The following is a 20553-nucleotide window of genomic DNA, read 5'->3' as shown; positions in this document are numbered from 1 at the left end:
GGGCCAGTGCTTTTACATAGTGTCTTTGTTGTCTGAGTTTGTCCAAACTAAATTCTACCACTGGAGGAAACAGCCTTTATACAGTTCAGTTTCTTTTCTGCATACCCCCATGGTTATTTTCAGAAGTGGTTATTTCCCAGGATTTCTGTTCAACTCTGTGTTGTTTCATTTACATGAAAAGAAGAGAACAGACAATCTGCTTTTCTCTAAAGGGAATGAAGATGTAGCTGTGTTTTTATTACGGAATGGAGCTTTCTTTTGTTCCTACATCCTGATGGACAGTCCTGAATCCAGCAAACACCTTCTGAGGAAGTATTTTATTGAGACGAGCCCACTACCAGGTAGTGCTCCAGCAAAACCAGTAAGTAGCTATTTATCTGTCTGAAGAGATATTATTTTAAAGGAGCATCATGTTAATAATTTATATTTGTCTTTGCGTACCATGTGGCTGGTGATTCTTCTTCTCGGCCAAGAGCTTTGTGGTTTGCTATCCATTTAGAGAACAAGCTGTGAAAGTGGCTTTCCTGCTAGTGCTGAATTGCAAGGTGTAAAACACTGGGCCTTTAAATGGCATCATTGTGCAAGACGCTGAGTGTGGCAGCTTCCGCTTGGCAATTTTAAGATCAGCGTGTGAACCAAGCATATGCTGTGGAAAGGAAACATTGACTTTGTGCTCAAAATCTTCCAGAAAAATAAGCACTACCCCAGGTTTCCCCTGTGACCCCAGGATAACCACTTCATTTAGGTTTCTATTGTGCATTCTGGTTGCAAGTTAATGCCACAAGCTCTGTACTGTTCTGGAGCGTTAGCATGGTGCAGAGCTGGGCATGTAAACCCTTCCTTTCCTCCATGGCTGATAGCTCAGATGCAGCATGTATAAGTAGGCTCATGTGGCTTTTTGTTAACACAGAGCATGAGTAGAGCAAGCTCACGTCTGCTCAAAATAGCATCCCTACTTCAGGTCCTCATGAGTGAAGTACGGCTGGTAGCCTTTACTGTCACTTGCTCAGTATGGATCTGGCTTTCTGGAGCAGTATGGAGAGTATCGTGTGTGATCAGATCACGTCAGTTGAGCTCAACTTGTCCCACAGAAATAGTTTTTGATAGGACACAGAGGCCAGCAAAAAGCAATTGAAGCATTTTTAGGTTGTCAAGATCTCTGTTCACTACTTAGCCACTTAGAAACTTTTGACAATTTTGGTAATTCATTTGTACCTCTATTTCTTCCACTGTAAAATGGAGAGATTTAAACTCCTCACATCTCACAGCTGTTGGAAGGCTTAATACATCATGATGATGCTTTGAGATCTACAGATGAGTGGCATTGTTTTCATGCAGGGTATTATTACATTTCATGATTAGCACTTATCTTTGTATAACTAGGCTATATTCTTTGGTCTCTTAATCTTTATTATCCAAGTCTCTTTTATTCAGAACTGAAAAAGTTTCACGGCACACACTGTTACTGCTCTATAGGGAAGCACATAGTATTTGGTATTATTTATACTGTTATCCAGCAATTTAGTTATCTGGCATTTTTCATTTTTCTCTTCAGTATGTAGATTAACTAACACTGAATAGGAGCATCAGAGCCTTGAGCTTTAGGTTGTTACAATTTTCATCAGGTCATAAAAGTTTTGCAGTAAAAAATTGTGAGGGAAAATTTTCAATCGAGGCTCTTTCTGCGTGAATCCCATTGCCAGTTGAGTATCTGTTTGCTCAGCTCGTAACACTGCAGGATGGTGATTCTGCTTTGGTGTTAAGTAAAAATAAGCAGAGAGGTTTTCATAGTCTACGAACTTCTCCATTCTCTGTTTTCCTGCCAAAACTCTGTCTCACTGGATTCCCAATGATACTGTCAGTGCTAGGGACTACAGTCCACATACGTGAGTTTGACTTCATTAGGTTCAATCAGCAGATTTAGAGCCCTCCCTGTGGGATTCTTAGTTTTGTTGACCAGTAAAGAAAAGAAAGCTAAATCCTAGATACTTCTGGATAAGAGTTGATAAAACTACATGCCGGTTGGAAGAAAAAACATCCAACTAACTGGATAATTCAGCTTGAATAAACTTGGAATAAATGTTTGAATCACAGGGAAGAGGTCTGTTTTCCATGTGAACTTGCTGGCAATATTTAACTTAGCTGCTGTAAAAATGACTCAGCTTTGCTGTTGTCACACCCTAAGCGAAGAAGAGAGCAGTCTTAAAACACCAGCTAATTGCCAGAAGAGCCTGGTTTAAAAAAAAAGAAAAAGAATAAAACCAAAAAAAAACAGACCCAGAAACTTGACCTTGATTCTTCTAGTAGCTGTTTATTTTTAATATGTTTGCTTATTTAATGTTTTCTCTTTGAATTAATTTTGGCAGACTGGGCCAAATTCAGGAGATTTGTCCTAGTTTGTCTGCAGAGCTCAGGTGTCTGGGAAGTGATACTCACACACTCTGATAATTTTTTAAAACACAACTTCATGGCAACTGCAAACAAGCTGCCTCAGTGCTTTCTTCATATCTTATAAGATTCATGAATGTAAATCTTCTTGTGTAAGTGCTGTGATGCATTTTGCACTGGGAGGAAACAGAAAAGGATTGTGCAGAGACTGTGATATGTATGGCAGCTACCTGGATATGAAAAAGTCTCTCCTTTTGGACAGGGCAGACTGAGAACCCATCGTTTCAGAATGAGCCCAGAACTTCAAAAGGGTTTGTCCCATCTGTGTTATCTCTGAGTGAAAACACCGTGCAGTTGACCTCCAGTTGATTTCACAGCAGTGAATGCTATTCCAGGCAGCTGTTGCACTGTTCAGTGCTGCCCTTTTTGAGACAAGAGGAGTTACATCTCATTTTTCTAATATCAGTTTCTCCTTTTTTTTTTTTTTTTTTTTTCTGGCATAAATTTATCCCCATAGCAAACCACTGTCTTGCTAAAGAGAGGAAGTGCTCTGTTTTTACAGGAACAAGTAACAAATGGCAAAAGACCCCCTGTGGTAAAGCGACTGGGCACAGATTCCAGACTTTGGTAGGTGTAGTCATCATGGAGACACATGTAACTTTCCAGTGTGTGCAGTGTGAGATATATTTATTTTTCCTACTACAGACCAGAAAAGAGCTTAAACTGCTGCATTTTCCCTAGGAAATATTTTGCCAAGAATTTTATGCACAAGCATGCAAATGTATGTGTGTTTGTGTGATCCTCCTCTGATTTCTTTATCCACTGCCTGGCTAATCTCAGATACATCATCATCAGTAAAGAAATCCGCAGCAGTTCCACTCAAGATTCAGCATTATTGATGGAGAAATTAGATCACTGCCCTCAGAATATCCTGTCTATGGCAAGAGCGAAGTTCTGTTGGGGCATGTCACGCCATTTAGGAGAAATGAACAACAGCCTTTTTTAATCACCTTACCAAACAGTCTCAAATCTAAGTAAATGTTTTTTGTATTTATAGTTCATCGTTTGCCCAAGAACAGTGGGGTTTCTTGCTTCTGCACAATTTCCAGTCCCTTGCCTTCCTCAGTGCATCCCCTGACATCACTGCAGAAAAAGATTTCCATTTAGTTTTCAGGACTCATATTGAGAAATTCTTTCCTTGGCAGGAGAGGGGAGTCTGCAGAGGTTTTCCTTGCCCTTCTGAAGAGCAATAAGCCGCCCAGAGTCAGGCTGTGCCCAGGAGCTAACAGCCTCTGAACATCGTCCTTCTCATTTGAGCATAGAGCTCACCAGCTCGTGCCAAATGGAGAAGAGTTGAGCTGATCACTGGCTCTGTGAATTCAGCAACACAGACCTTTGGCATCAAAGAAACAGGCTTCTCTGGAAAGATAGTGGAGATTATTAAGTATGAGTTGGGGAGGAAATCCCCTGTCTTTGTGGCATTGCTGTCAGGCTTTCTTTCACTTAATTAAATTTTTCACCACAGAGTGCTGAGCCAAGTAAATCCCTAAGGTAACTCCACTGACATCAAGTTACTAACATCAAGGTGAATTTGATCCACTGTCCCTAAGTCAGATAAAGGGGTTTGTCTGATCCTCCAGTTTGCAGCACTCAGGTAGAAGAGGCACTGTCAATCCTGTGCTCTGGTTGAGGGGGAGGACTGAGTACAAGGAGGTTCAGAAAGCTGCCTAGCAGATGGGGACACCTACCCTGCAGCATTCATAGCAGGTTTTGATTTCACAATCTGCTCCGTGGTTTTAGAAGTTACTATCTGAATTCTGCAGGTATCTTTCTATCACATTAAATACCCTGAGGCCATGGCTCTACATTTTTGAGATAAATGATACACAGCAATCTAAATGCAAAATGGAGATGAGTATCAGTCTGAAATGAGAAGCAGCAGAGACATGGTCCTTCTTGCACCCCCTAAAAGCGGACTGTAGAGCTTACTATTACTGCATTGGTCAGTATACTCAAGGACAAGTACTTTTTTTGTACTGGAACAAGAGCCTGGGCCCACTGTAAAGAGCATGGTCCTGAAACAGAGTAGGAACTGAAAGAGGGGTTAAGCACCATCAGTTCTTTTTTTTCTGATTTTTTTTTTTTTAATTGCAGCTTTGTTGGGAGAAGTTTAATTAAGCAGGAAGAGAAAAGAGAGAGTTGGAGTCTGTAGTGCATTTTTACTCCTGGCTCCCCTGGAAGAAGGGGAAATGTTACTGTCCCATTATATGGATTGGCAAACAGTCTGGGTAGCCTGAGACGGTGACTGGTGTCACAAGAAATCTGAGGCTCTGGAGTCTGAATTCAGAATCTCACAGAGCCTACTTTCTCCTGTGTGGAGGAAATCAAATGAGCAAACCAACTCTCCAGGCTTTTGTTCCCATTACTGCCAGAATTTCAAAGTCCTGTATGGTTATATGCATCCTCTTACATGACTGAAGGACCTGTGGATAGCCTTTTTCATGGAATATTTGCCCAGGTTTTTGACTGTAATTATCAATTTTCTTGCTTCTGTTTGTTTAGGTAAAATATGTGAATAGTTCAAGGGGTTGGATACTCTAGTCATGGATGCTTCTCTTAGGAAAGGTGCTACAGAGCATCCCACTTTAGATCAGATGCTAAAAGATGTTAAAAGCTGGGAAAATTTTCCTTCCCTGTTTCCTTCTCGGGCCATGGTGTGGATCCTATGCATCCACAGCCATTGTGGCGATACCATTGCCAAAGGAGAAAGTGTCAGGATGCCAACATTTCCATCTCAGCATGCTGTTGAAAGTTGTCTTGAACTTCCAGGGTAAATCTCCTCTGGCTGTCATCTTTGCTATGTGTCCTGCCCAATGCAGTGCTAGTCTTTGGTGATGCTAATGCACATGGGATAATAATTAGCAGCTTGCGATATCAGTGCTGAGGCCACCTTTGAATGTAATTTCACTGTTTTCCTTGTTGCAGGGTGAAAAGTAGCTTTAGTCTCATGGCCAGATCTTCATCAAGTATTGATCTGCCACTTGCTCCAGCCGCACTGAGTCACTAAAAGGCTGCTTCAGCCACTGTCCGAGATCTCCATGAAGGGTGCTGTTCTTCCCTTCTGACAGATAGAAAGCTGGAAAGTGAAATAGGGGAAAGGGTATGGTTGATCTCCACGGCTTCATTTTTGAGGTTTAGACTCCCTCTGAGCAAGGTCTTTGTGATGACTACAGGAGATAATTGATGGGCCTGATAAACAGGCTGGGACGAATCCACCTTTCTGTAACCCTCAGTGCTGTGTTAGCAGTTCCATACCCCATGTCTTGACAACAATACGGGTAAACAGGAAGCCCATTCCTTACTAACGGTTAATTTTTAAGACCATAGACATGCTGTCTGGAACTGCTGCCCAAAAGCTTGGATTTTCCCCTATTCATTCTGGTCTAACCCCTCCAGCCCGATTTTGTCTGAGTCTCCACATAGCTTTTGAAAAAATTTGGCATTCCGGGAAATAGAAGAGGAGGACAGAGTATGCATTGCCAGCCAAGGTTAGTTGTTAAAATGGCTAATTCCCTGTTAAAATGGTTTTCACATATCTAGGCAGACAGCTTGTATTCTACTTTCAGCAGCTGGATCTTCGTTACACCTTTGTCTTCTATTAAGAGCCAGTGCTATTAAAAATCTACATGAAGCACGTGTATTTGGGGATCAGGCTTTTTCTTAACTATTTCCTAAACCAGAGGGTTTGTGATATGTGATTTTGCTAATGCAGAGCATGTGATTTTATCCAGCACCGTTAAGTAGGAGGGTGATGGTTTTATTTCTGTATGAGCAGAAGTTTTGGTATATATTTAATTGTCCTGGCATAAAAAGGGTTTTGCTGACATCACTATACACTACAATGTGGTATAATCAACATCAGTAAGAAAATTCCATTGCTGATTAAGCTGTATTTCTATCAGGGACATATTTAGCTGATCTAGGATGGAACTACAGTGATGCTGCCCTCCTCCTTTGCCCAGCCATGCACTCCTCCCTCCTCTTGCATCAGTACAATTGTAAGTTGGTTTTTGGTGACCTCATCTGGAAGCTAAACCAGCTGACAATTCTCTTGCTAAGATAAAGAGTAATAATATTATAAGACAGGGTAAGGCCCTGAACGTGTATGTAAGCCAGATAGATATCAATACTACTTGAGGAATTTGTTTGTAGGATAGAGCTGGTTTCCTGCATTACCTGTATTTAGGGATGTGGCGCCTGTTGTGAGCTCTTGGAGCAATTCAATGAACCAGAAAAAAATAGTCAAGTGTCTCAGCACAAATGTGCTCTTCCCCAGTGAGGTCTCCTCTTGCTGGGAAGATCTTCCAGTCCCTTAGCATCAGTACCACATCTCTACCTCCCTTCTGAATTGTGGGGTGGCTAGGAATGGAAAAGGGCATCTGACCTATGTGTTTATAGTCTCTATTACCATAAATCACAACTGAGTGCTGTCCAGTGGTGTAAAGAAGCTCAGCCTTGGGCTGTTACAGGTGAAGAGAAAATTACATTCAGAATTTAAAACATGAGTTTGTAGGCAGGAAGCTGTTAAATATACAGACTTGGGAAATCTAACAGTAAAACAGAATATGTTTTGTGCCCATGTGAAAGCTTTGCAGTGTAACTCCCATTAGGTACTGTATATTTTGCAGTATCAGTGGATACTTCGCTTAATTTGATTTCTTGTTGCTACTGGCTTTCTGTGTTTTATATGGATGCCTCATGGCATGGCAGTGAATGTAGCTTCAGACAAGCATCTTGGGCTCTCTACCTTGGTTTCCCCAGTGATACAATGGGCATAATATTTCCATTCATATTTGCAGGGCTGTCCTGAGGCTTCACCAGTGAACATTTGGAAAGCATTATGTCTATACTAAGTACAACTACTGTCCATTCTAGAAAGTGCAACTGTTTGTGCTTACCCTTTAATCCATTCTAGACATTTGAACTGTGTGATCATCATTACTTGGAGTTCTGAGTCTCAAATAAGCATTTGAGATAGACCTTTGTTTCCCCTGTCTTTCTCTTCCTTCCCAAAATATATTCCTGTTAATTTTAAATTTTTGGTTAAAAATCTTAAGTGTTAAATACTGGGAATTTGAAAAAGTAAATTTGCTGTTGGGTCCTTGCTGCCTCCTGGTGGAGAATTAAAGATCATTTCACTGAGACAGTCTTTGGGATAAGTTATGTCAAAACTGAGTTTATGAAAACGTTTTGGGACTAATATTTTAAAAATGTGTATTTTGGAACATAGATCTCATTGGAATGCAATGAGGTGATCTTGAAAATGAAGCCTTGGGTTGTTTACTTGCATTGATGACTGACTATATGTGTTCACATTTTCTTCTGTCCAAGCCGGAGCCTGAAAGAAGTAGTTCTACCTTTCACAACAGCTTCTATTTTTTTTCCCAAAAGAGGATAAAACAACTTCCTCGTCTTACTGTCAAAAGCATCAGAACATTATCTAGAAAGGAGACAACTGTCAAAAATCACATCTCTCAGAAACTAAAATATCTTCCTAAATGATACTGAGCAAATTTCTAGCATGTAGAAATGCTTTACAAAAGGGTGTTTGCCTTTCCTTGCCTTTCCCAGATGTTCCTTTGCAAAACCTAAACTTTCCCCAGAACAGTTTGGCTGCTTGTTGTGGGAAGGTTTAAGATGGAAGAGCAGTGCCTGGGCATATATTAATTGTTCCAGCAACTGACCTCCTCCTAAGAAGTCATTACCACACTCAGCAGATATGTCCCTGTCCTCTCTACGGATGCACAAGCGATGATCTGTGTTTCAGAGGCTGACTGCTCTACGGTGATTCCTCTGGTCCTGCCTGGCCCCTGTTGATGTTCAGAGTCCCCTGGAGATCTGAGCAGCAATGCAGACCATGTCCAGGAGACAGAGTAGGGTTTGGGCTGCAGAGTTGGGATTTAAGATGGTTTCCATGATCTGTCCATATCATGCTGCTAACGTAGGGTGTGAATGTATCTTGCGGGGCGGGGAGCCCAGCCCAATGAAAACTCACTGCATGTTGTTGGATGAATAAACCATTAGAGTCTGCCCAGCTCTCAGATGAGAGTGCTGGTTTCAGGCGAGGGCAGCTCACCCTCTGCGAAGCACACTGGAGCGGTGTATGGACTGGTGAAGAAGTCCAGGTCCCCTGCTTGTGCTTGCTCATGGTCTTTGGAGTGAGATCATGGAGCAGTTATGGTGGAGGCTGCTGATATCCAGGCATGATTTCATCTCTGAGTCAGTTTAATTCCTAGAAGCAGATTGGAAAGTGAGCAGAATGTTTATGGTCTGTGCTCTGATCTGCCAGATTCCCAGCGGTGTAACACAGGCCGACAGCAATTGGGATTTTACTAATGTGGTTGTCTCTTCTTTCTTTGACATTTGCAGGCCTTGTGTGTGAACTGGTCAAACCTCAAACTGCCCTGGGTGGATCTGGACTGGCTGATTGATATCTCCTGTCAGATAACTGAGCTTGATCTCTCTGCTAACTGCCTGGTCTCCCTTCCATCCGTGATCCCATGGGGCCTGATAAACCTCAGGAAGCTCAGCCTGGCTGACAACCAGCTGACAGAATTACCCAGCATACAGTCATCCGATGAAATTATATGTACAAGGTGTGTGTGCTAGATGCCTACAGCAAACTGAACCCGAACAGAAAGGAGGTGCAAATGAGTCAGTTGTGCTTGTGTGAAACTGTGTAAGTGAAGAGCATATGCAGAAGCTTCCTGGTTTATTTTTTGTTTGCTGCAAGGTCTAACTTAAGGTTTGCCCTTTGGCATTCTCAGTGTTTCCAAATTAGTTGTCAGGACAATAGTAGAGACTTTTATTCCTGTATTATCTCATGTTGCTTCTGCTTCTCTCCAGTTCTTGTGAGACCCACTGCTCTTAAGTCTAAGCCCTGAGCTGACTCAGATTGACATTTGCTGACTGGTATCAATTACCTGATCTGCTGTCTATCCAGACCACTTTTGTCTGCTCCCTGAAAGGGTTAATTTTCTAAATAGGGTTTTTTGCTTTTCTTTTCAAGGGTGCATTCCAGCTGCTTTCATTCAGATCTGAAGCTGTCCTGGTAAAATAGATGTCTATGACAACAGGGGTCTTTGCTAGGATTTTGTTGATGCCTGACTTGAGTATCTTCTGTACTCACAGGTTACTCGAGGTTGATGTATCCAGCAACAGGCTCACTGCTCTCCCTACTGGATTCTTACACCTTAAAAACCTTAAGAAGCTCATCGCTTCCAAAAACTATATGGAGAAGTTATTTGACGAGGAAAACAGTACGTACAGTCCAGTGTTACGCTTACATTTCAAGGTCTGATCTGTAAGGGAGAACCCCAAACTCTTATAGTAATGACTCAAAGAGAGTATTGGCTAGAGATGCTTAGCATCTCTCAATCCTTTGTCCACAGTATGTGAAAAGGCCTGGGTGTTTTTTAGTGCTCATTAAATCCTTTGGCTCTTACCTAGCAAGTATGCAGCATGTTGCTGGATTAGACTGCTATCATGTTTACACCAAGTCCACAATGATTTGTGTTTTCTAGCAACTAATTGGATTGGTTTAAGGAAGCTGCAGGAGTTTGACGTCTCTGACAACAGGTTGGTGGAACTTCCAACGGTTTTTCTATACTGCTTCAAGTCCCTAAACATACTGAATGTTTCCAGAAATCAGCTGAAAGTATTTCCAGATCCCTGGGCCTGCCCCTTGGTAAGTCAAACTGCTCTGACAGAGTCAGAGGCTGAAAAAGCTCTTGAAACAATGCAAAAAAATATACTGTGATGCTTAAAAAGCTGTCAGACAGCTTAGGCTAAAAGGCTTTTCTGTTTCTGTAGAAGTGCCCCGGCCTGATTCGGTTTATGGGTCTCAGATCAAGTCTTTCTGAGGTTTACCCTGTTCTCACCATGTTGATGGCATTAGTGAAAAGCTTCTAGAAACATGTCTTCTATGGATATATTCATCTTCTCTGTAGTTCATATGAGCAGAAGTATCATTAGGATCATTTTACAGAAGACTCAGCCTTCATTCAAAGTTAAATTTGCCCAAGCCCATGGCTAACTAGGGCATCTATAGCCACCCATCACTGTGACTTTATTCCTCATTATTACAAGGATAGCAGAACAGTATACTTTTGTGAAGTGTTTGGTTATGGTTGAAAAGCAAATGGGGATAATTTTCAAAAGAACTTCTGAAATACTTTTTGCCCACCAAATAATTTGCTTGTCAATTCAGTGAATGCATCTCCTCAGCAAATCCTATGTGCCTGCATGCACAATACTTTATCTAGATTACGTTGTCTAAAAACACCACCTAGAATCGATTTATTAATGCCTTAAACATGTGACAGCTGACCTACCTCATTATTTAAGGACACGATTACTACTCTGTGGGTGTTTTTTCTTTTATGTTTTCTAGAAATGTTGTAAAGCATCTAGAAACTCACTGGAATTCTTACCTGATGCATTAACTATTTTCTGGAAGAATCATCTCAGAGAAGTGGATTTTTCTGATAACTCACTAAAAGAAGTTCCACAGGGACTCTTCCAGCTTGAAGTAAGTGTCATACCTCAGAGTCATAGCAGTGGCTGCCTGGTTAAGGTAGAAGACTACCTGCTGCTTTGAGTTGGTGAACACAGCAATTTCCCAGATCCTCTGAGCAGCCTGTAACTCCCTGAATGACAACATTCAGGCCCTTGTCCACTGTGATATGGTATCTAGCTTTTGACACAAGTCTGAGGACTCTTTGGATGACTGTGGTTTTCAGATTTTGGGAACGCAGTTTGGAAGACAACCACTGCATTGTAGCTGTAAGCTCCAACCATTGAAATACAGATGTACTCAAATGTGCTCACAAATAGTTATGTTTTTTCTTAATCTGGCACACCAGTGTTATGTAATTAAGAATTAGTCTTTCTGTGCTGAAAACAGCATGTTTGAATGCCCTAAACAATGCTAGGTGGCATCTCTCTTTAAGCTTGTAGATTAAATCATTCTTGTCAGTGGACATCAGAGATCCAAATTTTACTTAAAAATTCCTCAGAATTTGTGGCTTCACATAGTTTTGACAAGAAAACAAACAGGCCTTGGGGGTTTCCTCCAAGCTTCCCTTCCACATTGTGAAACTCAGGGTCATGGAAATAGAAACAGAGGTGAATCTTTGTGCAGAGGTTTCATGATTTTCACTGCTGGCCTCTGCGGGAAGGATGCAGAAGTGATGGTTCATATCCATGTCCAATCTGGATCTCAGGAGTCTGCTGCAAACTTTCCTCTTGCAACTTCCTGGAAGAAGAGTGCTGAGGGTCGTTTGATCCCTCAGTTGTTTTTAATGATCCCTGCAGATTTGGCTTTGCTTTCTGGTAACCATTTGTTTTCAATTGGCATTTCTCCTGAAATAGAATGAATCCTATGGACTATTGTCTCCAAAACTTGTTTTTTCTGAATGCAATAAAAATAAGCCCAGTGGGTGGGAGTTACCATGACAGATATTAAACACTAGATGGTGCTTCAAGGGCACATTTCTTTGGGTGCTGCTGCTCAGAAGCTGCAGAGGGATGTGAAGGCATCAAAGAAGACTTTAGTGCAATCTTTGCTGATGGTCTGTCTTCAAAGTTAGCAAGTTTTGGCTGCCTTAAGTAGTGCCAGTTCTTATTCATATCTCTTCAGCCTTACCTTTATAAAATAAATAAATAGCAAGTATTTTCAGTCCCAAGGGCTAGAGTGTGGTGAGCAAATAGAAGGTGAAAGCCTATGCCTAGATCAGCCCTGGCTTGGGCTACTCCTTGGTTATAGAGTTTCTGTTGGTGAATAGTGCTGCACTCACGCTCCAGCCCGCTCCTGAAGTAGATGTGGGAAGAGGAAGAAGTGGGCAGTAACGTGTTCCAACCTATAACTTACATTATATGTTCCAACGTTATTATGTAGGAACAGCAGTGAACTGTTTTCTCCCTGGGAAAAGATGAAAGCAGAGGAGGCCTGTGACTTGAAAGCATGTCTCTGACCTAGCCTGGTGGGACGTCTAGTTTATCACTGGCCTTGTCTTGGTTTGTGGAGGGGTCTTATGACTAGGACCAGCTCATAGTCACTGATTTGGTATATGTACTAGAAGTGTGGTGTTAAGGGAAGCAGAGGCCTTCTCAGCTTTCCTGTCTGTTGCCTTCTAAAGGAACCAACCATACATGCTCTAAGCCATGTCTTACTTCTCTAGACTAGTTTTCTTCTCTGTGAGAGACCTCGTCCTCTCTGGGTGGAAGTATTCAGGTAAGACTGTGGTCAGCTTTTCCATATCATGAGCTGAATGAAGCAACCTAATCTGGATGCTGCAGTTCCTTCCCTCTGGTATAATCTAATGCACCAGGGCCCTTTTTGCATGCTGCCGCAATGGGTTTGAAGGAAGTTGCTGCCGCCATTGTCTCACTTCTGGAGGCACCCATTCTCTTCCTGAAAGGCAGCAAAAATAGAGAAGTTAGAGATGAGAGAGAAGAGGCAATTGCAAAACAAGGACTAGTGATCTCCAGAATTACAGCCACGAAGAGCCACAGCCAGTTGAAAGTCACTAATTTTCCCCCTATGGAGCAGACACATAAGCATTGCATATAATCTCACCAGGCTCTCAGCTCTCCTGGAGAGTGGCCTTTGTCAGCGTTTGTGGGGGACATGTAACATGGATACAGTTGACTGAAAATTACGCACCCCAGCTAGACCACACAGAACAAAGTTTGTGCTAATTCTGGAACGTGTAGCCTCCCTTTCCTCCCGCCTGCTGCCCAGGGATATTTCGGGGGAGAAGTTAGAAGCATTGTCATTGAACAGCCCCATGCTGATACTTGGAGAGAGCTTGACACCAGGCGCCAAGGGAGGACTGGGTCTTCCTTCCAACGGGAGGTTTGAGCCAGTGGAAGACTAATGATGATAAAAGCATTGGCTGTCAAGACTCGAGTGGCAGGGAGGGGTTTACAGTTTGCACAGTTCCCCAACCCTTTCCTCTAGCGGTTCACCCTGCGTATCTGCAGTTTTATATTTTACTTCATCTTCCCTGAGCCCCACTGAGGCCCAGTGTTGCCCCTCACTTATCACTAGAGGGAGTGTTGTGCACGATAATTGCCATTCCAGCAACTGCTGGTTGTCCGTTGCTTATGTCACATGGATACCTCATATTTTTCCAATCTGAGAAAAGGGGAGGAAGGCCAACAGACTGGCTTTGTGAGACATTGTTAATCCTGCTTGATGAAAAGGGACATAAACCTTTTATATTATGTGGAGTGGGTAAAACATTTAACACACTTGAAGCTGAAATCTGCTGGTAAAACATGATTTCCATGAGGTGTAATTCATTAATATTGCTGTACTTGTGGGTCAAGATAATTCAGCTGACATTCTGCTTATCTCAGTTTTCATGGTGGGGACTTGCAGAATAAACCTGGTTGGAAACTAAATAGGAGACTGTTTTTCAGTGGAAAAATGGATTTTCAAACAAATGAAAATGATCATTTGAGCCTTGACATTATTTTCAAGGGCAGATGGAAGAGCATAAATGTTACAAATCTGAATGGAAACTGCATTTTTTTCTTTTATATTTCAGTTAAATTAAAAGGAGAGATACTGTTTAACCTTATTCATAGTATTTACAGCTGAATCCTATCTGCATGGTGTTAATCACCTTCACTTCTTGTTTTTAAAATTTCTGTCTCTGGTGTGAGGGAAGAAAAAAGTAGACAGGTAACACAAAAATTTTCCTTGGGTGAAATGGTTCACAATTTGCACATTGATTTTATTGTGCACAACAGGTGTAAGCCTATTCTGATACTAGTTTGCACACACGTATAAAACTTCTCATCTGTATGTGGCATACTGTGTAGGTAAATCATACTGTTCTTTTCCATTTGGAAAGGCTCACTGAAAGTAAAATGTTCTCTTATATGGGTTGTTTCCAATTGCATCTGTCAGCAAGTAGACTAATAATCTCCCAGAACTAATAGTGGTGTTGCTTCGTGCAGAAAATATACTTGCTGGAGACAAGAAGGAAATGTTTGCATGCTAGGCAGCACGGACAGGATGTTCTGATGAATAAGATGTACTTTCTGCATGTTACTGTTATTTAATAGCCATGCTAAAAAACCTGTTTTCTGTGTGTTTGATGGACTCTGTCTTCTAACTCTAGGCTATTCCTCTTTTAGGCTTTGGTGTCCCTGAAGCTGCTGGGAAATCAGTTAGTTACATTGCCTTCACAAGATAAGTGGAATTGCAAACAACTTAAATCACTGGATCTTTCAAAAAACCAACTTGGGAAGTAAGTATTTCTTTCAAATTTTGTCCGAGAAAACAAAAGCTAAAGAAATAATAGCAAACCCAATCCCTCCTGTAATACAAAGGGTGTCAGAAGTGAATTAATTACCTGCATAGAAGGCATTGATATCCACATACCATGTCTCTAAGTATATTGTGTGTCTGTGACAGTGATGAATTATCCTTTACTGATTAGCACACTGTATCATTTATTAAGTGGATAGATTACTGATAATGGCAGTTTAATTTCAGAGCATGTAGAAATTTCTTTAACCCAGTGTGTGTGGTTCATCACTACAAATACTACTTTGTGGGGAGCATATCTTAGCCATAAACCATCTGGCTGGACTGCAGTTTGTAGTTAGCGTGGGAGTGTTGTTTTGGAAAAAATGAAAAATCTTTGGTTTTTAAATGGAAGTGTAACCAGCTGCAAGTTCATAGAGAAGACTGATGTTAATAAGGTCATCCAATAAAAGAGTGATGTTCTTCTATTTAGAAATTACAATAGGGATGTCTAACATAGAGAGTTAAAGATCCCTTATCTTCTCCAGAACTGCACTGAATTGTACATACTTATATTTTCTCATTTGGGTGCCTGTCCAGCAAATTTTCTGGAGTCCTTATGAGTTGCTGTGTCAGTTGCAAAAGACAAATTATTGTTCTTTGAATGTCTCAGTGCATTTTCAGAGTCATGTTGTTGGGTCATCTTGTCAGAGACTCGCTGGTGAGAGCAGGGAATGGCAGCAGGTTGGTTCTCCACAGCTTCTCATGAAGCTTGTTCGATTTGCTGTTTGACAGCCTACTTAACCTTGACACCCATAAAGCCGGGGGTCAAGTGCTCTCACCGTGGGAGCTGAAAGAGTTGCCTTGCAGAGCTCTGTTAATTTGCCAGAAGAAAACCCTTGGGCCTGGACAAGTGTTGGTGGAGTCTAGCTCTGTGATTGCACGGTGGGTTTCAATCCCATCTCTCAAAAGCAGGCAGGAACCCTTAAGAACTGTGCTGTGAATCCCACAGCCTTGAGTGGGGCCAGACTCTGCACCATGTAGTGTCCTGGCACACAGCTCCAGCACAGTTCTCAACTGCTGCATCCAAGCTCTTTCTTCTCCACATGTCACCATTTTGTTTGGCCTGCAGGAGTGACGAGGGATTTAAAACAAAGCGGATTCCCTTTTTCACCATGAAGAGCAGGGTGCGCTGTGGCCCAGAGGCAGGTAAGGTACATGGCAGTGCAAACATGGGGAAGGAAGTGATGAGAATGCCAGGTGAAGCAGCAGGAATAAGTGGGGTTTGGCTGGAGGGAAATCAGTGTAAATTAATTTGCAATTTTAAGTGCAACAGCATTTAAATTAACAGGAAATATGTTTAGATAAAGTGTTTCTAAAGAAATGGTGCAGCTGGTTGGTATCATCAATATAGAAAGATGAAGAATGAGTGAAACCTGTTTCTTTCATTGAGCTTTCATTTTTTACATGAAGGTTATTCTTTTTAAGCCGGCGTACTAACTGGTATGTTGAAGGGAAATTAACCCATAACAGTCTTACTAGTTTTAGGATTGTTTTTGTTGCTGAATTTGCAAATTGCATGTTTTCCCCTGTCTCTGTGATTTGCACCCGCGGTTTGGGGCAGAGCAGAAGAGATGATGTGGATTAGTGCACATGAAATCCCAGAGAGAACAAAGGGATATCTGAAGATATTTGCACTGCTTCCTGCTCTCTGTGGGATTCATCAGCATTTCTTTTTGCTTGTTTGTTTTATTTTAAAAGCACTTGGAGAGCTTTCTCATTCTCGGCTGCCTGGAGAATGGCTTGCTCTAAAGCATTCTTTGCAAATCGCAGACTGGAATAGAGCTGGCGTCTTCATGACGCACATCCGAGCAGCCCTCAGCTGCTCGCAGGAGGGGGAGGCCATCCTGCAGCAAATGCTTTCCTCAGTCCCCCTGAAAACTGTACATGATCTCAGGTCAATGTGAATAGGTAAAATCGGAAAAAGCATCAAGTACAGCTATAGCTATAGTCTCTCCATCTTGCTCATCTGGGAGACAGAGGCTCTACCTGGTCCTCCAGGAAAGGCTAATCCTACCTAATTTTTCTGTCTGCGGAAGCAGGAGGCTGCTGTGCAGCAAGTCCTATATGTGCACCCTAAGGAGGAGAAAGGATTGGTCTGCATTGTTTAGCAAGTAGGAAATGGAGATAGAAATGCTGTGACATTGGTGAAATCCTGAACACAGAAGAATTGGAAAAGGAGTCAGAATCTTGTGAATCCGTTGAGTCTGACACATCCTCAGAGCTTCTCAGTGAAGTGCTACAGCAGCGTTTCCCGATGGGGAGAGAAGGGCAGGAGCAATGGGCAAAGACAGCTAAAACCAGCTATAAAAGGGAATTGCTGTCCTAATGGAAATTTCTACATGCTGCAAACCCAGCGTAACCCCTCTACATAAAGGAGGAGAGGATAGACTCTGCATTAGTACCATTTGAAAAGCCTTGGCACATAATACTCTGGTGCAACTTCGAGCTGCCTGAGGTTGCCTCAGGTTGCAGGAGGGCGCAGAGTAGCCCACCTGGCTGGTGCCACAGTTGAATAGCCACAGAGACAGAGCAAAACCAGCTCATCTTTTTCTCTCTGTTCCTCTGCCAAGTATAGCTTGGTGAGACTAGAGGATGTGGCCAAGAATTTAAAGAACATCAAGAGAAAACAGAAGCTGGAGTACATCAGCTGCTCACAGAAGTCTCCTAGCGAGGTGGGGGGCAGGTTTTCATACGATTTTACCAACAAAGCTATTTACTTAAGTCTAGATTATTTAAAGAGAATAATTTATGGATGCTCACTATACTTGATTGATAAATCTCAGAATAACTTCTTGCACATGCATGTGGTGTTGGTGGCTTTTACTTATCCAAAAATATATTTTCAAGATGGGATTTGTTTTAAGTTTTCTACAGTTCTTTAAAAGAAAATTTGAGCTCAAGCCAGAGAAATCATAAATAACTCATGAATAAATAATTACAATTCATAAACACCTCAAGCTTGCTTCCAATATAGTACACTCCTTTCCACCTGGGACTCTTTGGTGAATTGAGAGTATTGCTACTATTTTAGGTGTTTGCTCCTACGTGTCCAAGAGGGACTAAATCTGTCTATGCCTAGGTGCGTGCTGAAGAGGAACAATGAAAAGTTTAAGTCCAGTGATGAGCCAGAAAGGAAGTGAATTGAATCCATGAATAAGCTTGCTGTTCTCCTAAAATAATCCCAAAGATGATTTTTTATTTGAAAACTCAAAGGTGGACTGTGACACCCTGCCCACACCAGACAGCCCTGTCACGTATATAAAACACCCCTGCAGACAGTGGGACTCTATCTTGCTCCTTTTCTGATCATAGCTCAGGCTAGAAATGCTGTTAATATTAGAACTGGGGAATTTTCTCCTGAGAAAACCACTTTTTTTTAAATTTTTTTTCCTAAGTCTAGTTACAGTTCCTCAAGTCTCCTCTGTCAGGGAAGAAGATCTTGTTGGAAGTGCAACTGTCCTATCCTTGAGGAGGGGTGTGTCTCGTGTCTCAGGCAGTTGCTTTTATTGACCATGGAGGCAGCAGATGGTGCTGGTTGTACTTTCCTAATCAGAGACTCAGAATCTGCTTGTCCCTGTGTGGCCTAGTTTTCCTTGACTTCAGGATGCTTCTTGGTAGATACATGTGAGACTGTTAAGACAGCAACACAATTTGTGGCAGCTTTTCATGCTGCTAGTCCTGGAGTAATTTGTGGAGTGAAATGATGCTCTTTGGAACCAGCTGAATTTCCCTTTGTTTGAACCTCTCCAGCAGCAGCAACTCAGCCATGCAGTTGTTGCTGTTATTGCTTGGGTTGCTCCCCAAATACACTGGTTGCTGCTCAGACATGTAGGAAGTCTGAAGTGCCCTGAGACCTTGCAGTCTAAAACAGAACAGAGGGGCAAATGCCAGCAGCATTTAGAAGTCTGTCTGCTGCAGTTTGGGTTTCTTCTCTGTTGTTACTGACTTTAATCCATCATAAATTGCTCCAGGATACAACATGGGGGCCTGGACATAAATTCTGACCAGCTTCTGGCTTTTCTCAGGCAACATGGAAAAAACATGTTGAGAACCACCCTTGATATGCCCTTTTACTGCCAGCTTTTAGGCTGGAATAGGGACAGTTCACAAGATATTACCAGCTATTCCACAGGAAGAAATACAATGCCACTCGTCCTCTGATGTATAGTTGTCTTGGCAGGCCTAGGGTTCCTCCCTCAGCACCCCAGAAGTCCTGGAGACTGTCCCGTTCAAACACATGCATCACCATGATTTTAAAAAATTGAGATGTGGGCGTTGATGTTTGATTGCCATTGAAGGCCATTTGCTTTTCTGCTGTTGCTTTGTGGTGCTTCCTGCCAAGGAACATGACCTCATGTCCTGCCTGCAAAGTTAAGGTGAAGGCTCTTGGTTCAGAGCCTTTGAGCCTGTTATGTTTTAAAGGTGCAATTTGTTTCCTGTCTTGTTCCAGGTCCTTTTTTGGAGTTTCCAGCATTTCTGAGTGATTCTCTGGAAGTCCTTTATCTGAACGACAATCAGCTGGACTCTGTCCCACAGTCCGTTTGCCTTCTGAAAGGTTTAACAGAACTTTATTTAGGAAAGTAAGTCCGTGTCCTGGAAAAGCTATGCAGCATTATTTCCATGTTGTTTTAGTGACCAGTCTTCTGTGGAGCCCCACCCCAGATGTCTAGAGCTTTTTGAAGTCAAAAAGCTGGAAATAGTCAGCCCCTTATTAGAACTGTGCCCATCATTTGCTTTAGATAAGGAGGAGGTCGGCCTTTTGAATTAGAGAAGATGATCTAATGCTTTGAACACAGGCCTGGGAATCTAATGTGCCTCTAGTTCTTTCTGGCTTTTTGCTGTCAGCTTCTATAGCATTAGAGTCAATAACTCATCATTTTTGCCTTTATTTCCTCAGCTATCCAGTAAAGATGATTACATTTGTCTGCCTCAGAGGGTAAACTGAGGTTATACATCACTTTTAGGATGGAAATGACTATTAAAGTGCTGAGTAGTCTTATTAAAATGTTAATGGAAGATTTCTGCAAGGAGAGAATAGTGTAATCTGAGAGTCCGTGAGAGCAGCTACTTACACACAAAGCCTGGTTGTTGGTAGATTTATTTGTTTTTGTACAGTAACCCTGGTATCCGAGAGCTTCCTCCAGAACTTGGACAGCTGGCTAATCTCTGGCAGCTGGATATCGAGGAACTAAATATCAGTAACGTTCCTGCAGAGATCAGAAAAGAGGGTAAGGCTGATCCTGTGTGTTCTTTATTAAATTGGGTGAACATATAATGAAAATCGCTTCTTTTTAATGGTCCTGAACAGGAACAGGCAGTGTGTGCCCAAACCCTTGTTGTGGTTAACTGGAATTGCATAGGGAAACCTCCTACGCATATTTGCAAATTTGATAATCAGTGCTAAGCTCTGGCTATATGATCAATTTAAGATAGATCTCATGTTAAAATGATGACTTATAAATGCTATATTTCATTTGCAGTATGCGTGGTGGATAAATTCCATCTCTTGCTTCCTGAATGTGTATATTTTAGGGTATTTAGACAGTCTTTCTAGAGACTGAAGTGTTTAGGATCAGCAGTCACAGTCCCATTGAAGTAACTTTATTGTAAGCTGTTAGGTTTTTGGATCTATTACAATACTGTCTTCTTTTTTGTGTGTTTTAATAAGAAAATCCTGTGGGAACAAAGTTATTAGGAATTATTCTTTCTCCAGCATACTGTTGAAGCCTAAATCTAATTTTAACTGGAAACATAAAAGTAGAAGGAAAAACTGAGTATTT

The 20553-nt window shown here is 41.8% G+C and overlaps 1 protein-coding gene across 4 annotated transcripts in view; it reads left to right on the top strand.

Moving 5' to 3' along the window:
* Positions 1 to 20553, top strand: part of LRRK1 (leucine rich repeat kinase 1) — an 82337-nt gene that overhangs the window by 27063 nt on the left and 34721 nt on the right. For 3 of the 4 annotated variants that reach the window (XM_042804188.1, XM_032994299.2, XM_032994298.2), the window contains 9 exons: positions 213 to 361; positions 8818 to 9044; positions 9580 to 9707; positions 9972 to 10135; positions 10841 to 10978; positions 14599 to 14711; positions 15843 to 15919; positions 19224 to 19353; positions 19889 to 20001. In XM_042804188.1, the coding sequence (XP_042660122.1) occupies positions 213 to 361; positions 8818 to 9044; positions 9580 to 9707; positions 9972 to 10135; positions 10841 to 10978; positions 14599 to 14711; positions 15843 to 15919; positions 19224 to 19353; positions 19889 to 20001 (1239 nt within the window). The remainder of the gene's footprint in view (positions 1 to 212; positions 362 to 8817; positions 9045 to 9579; positions 9708 to 9971; positions 10136 to 10840; positions 10979 to 14598; positions 14712 to 15842; positions 15920 to 19223; positions 19354 to 19888; positions 20002 to 20553) is intronic. The other variant, XM_042804189.1, reaches the window with a different exon arrangement.

The sequence above is a fragment of the Tyto alba genome, unplaced genomic scaffold, assembly GCF_018691265.1.
Source record: "Tyto alba isolate M040663 unplaced genomic scaffold, T.alba_DEE_v4.0 Super-Scaffold_41, whole genome shotgun sequence".
Lineage (NCBI taxonomy): Eukaryota > Metazoa > Chordata > Aves > Strigiformes > Tytonidae > Tyto > Tyto alba.
This window is presented reverse-complemented; position numbering and strand designations above follow the sequence as displayed.